Raw genomic sequence first — 5,443 nt, 5'->3', positions numbered from 1 at the left:
CCGTTACGTCCGTACTCCGTACTCCGTCGTCGTCTCTCTCTCTCTCTCTCTCTCTCTCTCTCTCTCTCTCTCTCTCTCTCTCTCTCTCTCTCTCTCTCTCTCTCTGCCGTTTATAATAAAGTTTAGTAATGATATAAAAAGAAGAAAAGTGACTTACTTGTCCGCCAAAGTAACCGTAATTTGGCCATTCGATACGTCTTTTGAAGTGGAGTCTTCGCTCGTGGACGCTACTGAATTTATTGTCTGAAACAATAACGAAAAGTGATCCGTAATATATCTATGTGATTCTCTCTGGATTTTATTCTCGACGAAATTGATCTAGAAATTAACTAACATCGCAATAACGTCTTTATTTCAGTAATACCACACCAAATGTTGCATGCCAATTTTATGACAAACAATAAATTCTACCATAATTGCAATTTTTTTATTTGGTTACGATGATTGAATTTGATTGTATAAAGAGTTGTCACAATCACGCTATGATAGTACGACGTAGTATTCAATTTAGTTTTATAAAAAAATGGCTGATCGCACAGTTTCACTTTATTTTTATCACACGTGCTTCCGCACATTTCTGGGCAAAATACGATCCTCGTGTTTATCTCTGTCTCCAACGCGTGACGTATAAATTCACAACTCGCTTATGTCGCTTTACATTAATTTTGAAGAACTTAATTCTCTAATAAACTAATTCGTATAAAATGTAATAACAATAATTTCTTCAACATTATGCAACAAGTTATTGAGTAAAATCCGAAATCAATCATATTTAGTGAATTAACGACTTGATATCATTCTGAAAAAAAATGCTAACAATTCTCTCTCTTTTTAAAAGATCTTTTTTTCAAATATATGATGATAGCAGTACGAAATTTCGTTCGTAGTAGTTTAGTTTCGTTTTGCTGAAAAATATCTTTAAAAATAAAATAATTTGAAAAAAAATAATGTGTAAATAATTTTCCACAGAATTTATCTCTTTTCATTCAAATAAATATTATAAATTACACATTATATATTCTTATATCATTAAAATTTTGTCTATTTATAGCAATAGAAAGAAATTGAGTTATCATTTTGAAGTAGTATTATACATTGTTTAGATAGAGATTACATGTACATGTACGATATTGCATTTTAAAGAAAATTTCATCAACCTGAAATGTCTTAAGCATCCTGTTCATATATCTTAATGCATTTCAACATTAATGTGAAAAAAACTATTGCAAAATAGCTAGAATAATTTCCCAAATGGCACCACCATCGTCGACAATTAACCGAAGGTCTCTTAGCCCATCTTCCACTTACTCGAATTATGCACTGATATAAAGAGAGCTAGAGAGTAATACGCCGCATTGTTGATAGCAATACGGTTAATCGCGCTGGGAATGATATGAAGCGTAATATCAAGAAAACTCGTTAACGGTTGTGTTATGATATTCTCGTATGGTTTCCGTTCCGAGATGTGTTTCGCGCGATATGTGCGAACCTGATGCGTGCCTGCTTACGCGAGATTTTAACCCGCATGCCGTATCGCGATCACGCGAAACGATCCCGCATGCGACCTTAAAATATCTCGGTCGGAACGCGGTTAATAACAACAATGCGCGAAACTTTTCCCAGACGAACCGGCTTCCAAATGATTGTTAATTCGATGAGTAAGATAAAAAAGAGAAAGATAAAAAAAAGAAATTTTTATAATTATAATTATAAAAATATAACATTATGATACGATATCATGAAAATTATTTCTATAATATAAGCCATAAACGTTAGTTGAAGTTGAACTTTCACTAATGTAATAGTTCTTGATCGAAGCGGGTTTAAATGCAAGAGTGAATAAAGTCAATTTTCACCAACTCATATTCGGCTGGAAATGTATTTGGATGTGGAATTATAACCTGAGGCAGAATTATGGCATTATTAATCGCTCTCGGAGAGATTCAAATCAGTTTCAATAAACGATCTCTATATTTTAGAATTAAAAAAAAGTCTGTCGTCCAAAAATTGATAGAGTTACTTTCATCTCTTTAACAATATATTTAACTATTCTTCTAGATATGATCTTTGTTTTATTCTCGATAATAAATATCAAAATATTAAAGTAGGAAAAAAATCTGTCAGACAAAAACTTGAAAGAATTTTTACGCGTCTGTAGCGTCGACATTCGCCGGGATTATATCGGTTCCCGTCACTGCTCAAAAATACGATACTTTTGAGTAAAGTGTCGGATGGCACCAATATTTGTTGCTCGATTATCAACTCAGCGAAAACGTCGGGTATCAATACAGCTCGGACAGCTTAACTTCCGCGACGAGCCGCGAGCGCATTGTCGACGCTCGAGGGCGAGGAATTCCCTCTCTTTTTCTTCTCAGAGCTCATATTACTCTTTCCGCGTAATTTCCCCACGATAATGGCGACGCAACTCTCTCTCCTCTGGCTAAAATCACGAGGGTGTCATCGGCGAAACTCGTTATTGCGTAATCGAAGTGCCAAGGGTTTCGGATGATCGCAAAGGCGTGAGCCAGCAATGCGTCGTGTACATAACGCGATGCAACGAGAAACGCACACGCTTGCTTCGTGCACTCCTGTAAACAAGGCCGCGCATAATCACCTCTCATAACCGCCTCTCACTCCGCGCTCATTTACTTGGCATATTCCACATTTCGTAAGCAACCTCCGTGACGATTCCGCTCGCTCGCGGCCGATCGATTCATTTGCACGCGCCGCGCCGCGCCGTCCTCGCTACGCGGAATTTGCACGCGGATACATCGACGTGTACGAGTATAAATGATAAGAATCGCCGGAAGACGTACGCGAGAAACGTGCGATGTCTTTTAACATACATCTCTGATTGTTACTCGCGCGTGATTGTCAGAGTGTATTTGGATTGCGGCATTCCTGTCAATAGCGGATTAAGGTCACGGGCGAAATTGATTTTAAGGCAGCTGTACGAGGCATATCGTGCGCATAAATAGAGAAATTTTTAAGCGAGTTAAATATTATTTTGTTAAATAATTAACGTGGGGATCTCTAAAAATAAGAGAAAATCGAACGCGATATAAAAACGCCAGGCGGAAACGAACTACGGTAACGTTTATATTCTTTTTTTCTACAGAAAGCCAGACATATACAATTGCTGTAACAATTGCTTAAAAAAACTTCCAGAACTATGAGAAAAATTGAACGCAATGGTGGATCTAAAAACCTGCTCCGGCGTAACCAGTGTAAAAAGATGATTTCTTTTATTCGGCACGATGTGAGAGATGCACGAGATCTCGTATCTCAGCGGAGCCATTGAATCGTTCGAACATGATATTAACAGGCAATTTGACTAATTACGTGTCTCGTTCTTACATACCCGTTGATGTAAAATGCTATGGATGTCGCGCGGTTGGATCTTCTGGAGTGCCGTCAATTTCTGCAGCCTCTCCCTCGCGTTCCTGCGAACAGAAGAAACGTCCGTTTGAAAAGCTTGTCGCTTATCCTTGGGAAGTCGAACGAGATACCGAAGTGAGTCATGGAAGTCAATCCTTTATCGCGCACGAAACTTTCGTGTTTTCGTTCGACGCTTCTCTTCTACCTTTCTCGACGAACGCGCGCGATACGACTCTGTTTGCAAATTACTACTCAAATCTTTTGTGAAATCTTATTCGCGACAAGTGATTATCCGTTCTCATTAAATGTACTTTCACAGAAGTTAATCAGGCAATCCGAAGCAATTTAATGGACGTAATTTTCTCAGATTCGTACACTCGAACGGTTCAATCTTTTTATCGAAATAAATCGCATCTTCGAACAGATTAAATATAATAACAGATTTTGCATTTGAGAAAAAAGATAATAGAACAAATAACAAGTAAAAGTGAATTAAGAACATTAATTCTATCGTATTATTAATATCGCGCTGCGAATAGTAATATCACGGCGTCTACAAAGGATAACGTCAATTGGATCGATATTAGTAAAGAGTAAAAGAAAAAAAAAAAACGAGAGAAAAGATATCGGGGAGAGCGAATTCCCTGATTTTACGACACCTCATCACGAGCTGTCATTATCGGCTCGATTGGAACGCATGCTGCTTTCGAGCGATTCTCGTGACATTTAGATGACGCATTCTCTCGTTCGATCAAAAACACGCTGGACACTGCCGCCTTTTATGTGACGTTTAATCGATACACGATTCCGCCCCGACAGGAATGTATTTACTAGAAGCGGGGCACTAGATCTCGTCTCGCATACGTGTGTACATTATGTCACGTATACAACGTAGACGTACGCTATAACGTTGCGCTCAAGATGTGCACCCGTCTCTTTTATACTTTAAAATTTAATATAAAAGTTATCTCTCACCTTTCGACGGCGATAACCCAGGCGTCTCGTATCCGCCCACTTCCGTTCGGCCCGTCCAGCTCTTCTGTCGGGAATTCACGAAGAATTAATTAGGCAAATTTATCGCACATTTAACACGCGTCAAAGAAGCCATTATCGGGCCGCGGCTATAGTCAAATATAGCGGCGGCCGTGTAATGGAGGTGAATGGAAATAAGTGAAGCGCATCTCTGTTTTTCTTTCTCGCAGTCTGACAAATTCCCTTCGTTTCTCATTTACTCCGCGCGAGAAGCTCACCGTGTTTCCATTAATTTAATATTTCTCTCACACGGGCAGTACTTTCCTTTTATTTTTCCTTTTACTTTCGCGAGAGAAAACCACGTTGCGGGCATTTTTTTTTATTCCCGTCCTCGGTAATCCGTGGTCCTGTCATTTCTTTCAGAATATAGCGAAAACTATCTTTATGCGACACGCGACGCGACGACTGAATTCGCCGCATCGCGCGACGAAAAACTTTGTGCGCGCATAAAATCAACATTGTCCTCGTAACTTTTTGCCCATCGATTTATTTATATCGTCCCTTAGCGGGGAATAACTACGGACCTACCGCGTATCAACCCACTTTTCTATAAAAAAAGAAAAATCTAATCGATCGCCGGCTACCGTTCTTAGTGCAGGTCGCATCTTCGTCGGCTTCCTCGTCGTCGATGAATTTTATAGTGGACAGATCAAAATGCTTCGCCACGTCATCGGGCTCCAGTTCATAATTCGAGGCTTCCGTGAATTTCGGTGGAGGATCGTCGACAATCGATTCGTCGACAACGATCGATCGGCTATCGTAATCCGAACGCGACGAGCAGTCGCAAAAAATTAGCTTGCGAAAAAATTTCGACATGCTCATACTTTGTATTGGACAAAAAATTTTTACTGAATGTAAATTTTTGTGTTCCACTTAACTTGAAAATTTCGACACTTTTTAGCGAACTATGCGTTTATCTTTTTAATTGACATTGGACTGCATTGATTTAAATCTATTTTTAATTACGTTCTATTTATAAGAGAGAGAGAGCGTGTAGTCTTATCATAAATATACACATCCTACGAAAGAAATA

At 38.9% G+C, this 5,443-nt stretch overlaps 1 protein-coding gene across 1 annotated transcript in view; it reads right to left on the bottom strand.

Moving 5' to 3' along the window:
- LOC105623692 overlaps nucleotides 1–5,226 on the bottom strand; it is a 51,751-nt gene extending 46,525 nt beyond the window's left edge. The window contains exons 1-4 of the mRNA XM_012205074.1: nucleotides 4,995–5,226; nucleotides 4,354–4,417; nucleotides 3,343–3,443; nucleotides 158–230 (exon numbers count right to left, since the gene is read on the bottom strand). Coding sequence (XP_012060464.1) covers nucleotides 158–230; nucleotides 3,343–3,443; nucleotides 4,354–4,417; nucleotides 4,995–5,226 — 470 coding nt within the window. The remainder of the gene's footprint in view (nucleotides 1–157; nucleotides 231–3,342; nucleotides 3,444–4,353; nucleotides 4,418–4,994) is intronic.
- Nucleotides 5,227–5,443: the final 217 nt, after the last annotated feature.

Source organism: Atta cephalotes, assembly GCF_000143395.1.
Source record: "Atta cephalotes unplaced genomic scaffold scaffold00062, whole genome shotgun sequence".
NCBI lineage: Eukaryota > Metazoa > Arthropoda > Insecta > Hymenoptera > Formicidae > Atta > Atta cephalotes.
This window is presented reverse-complemented; position numbering and strand designations above follow the sequence as displayed.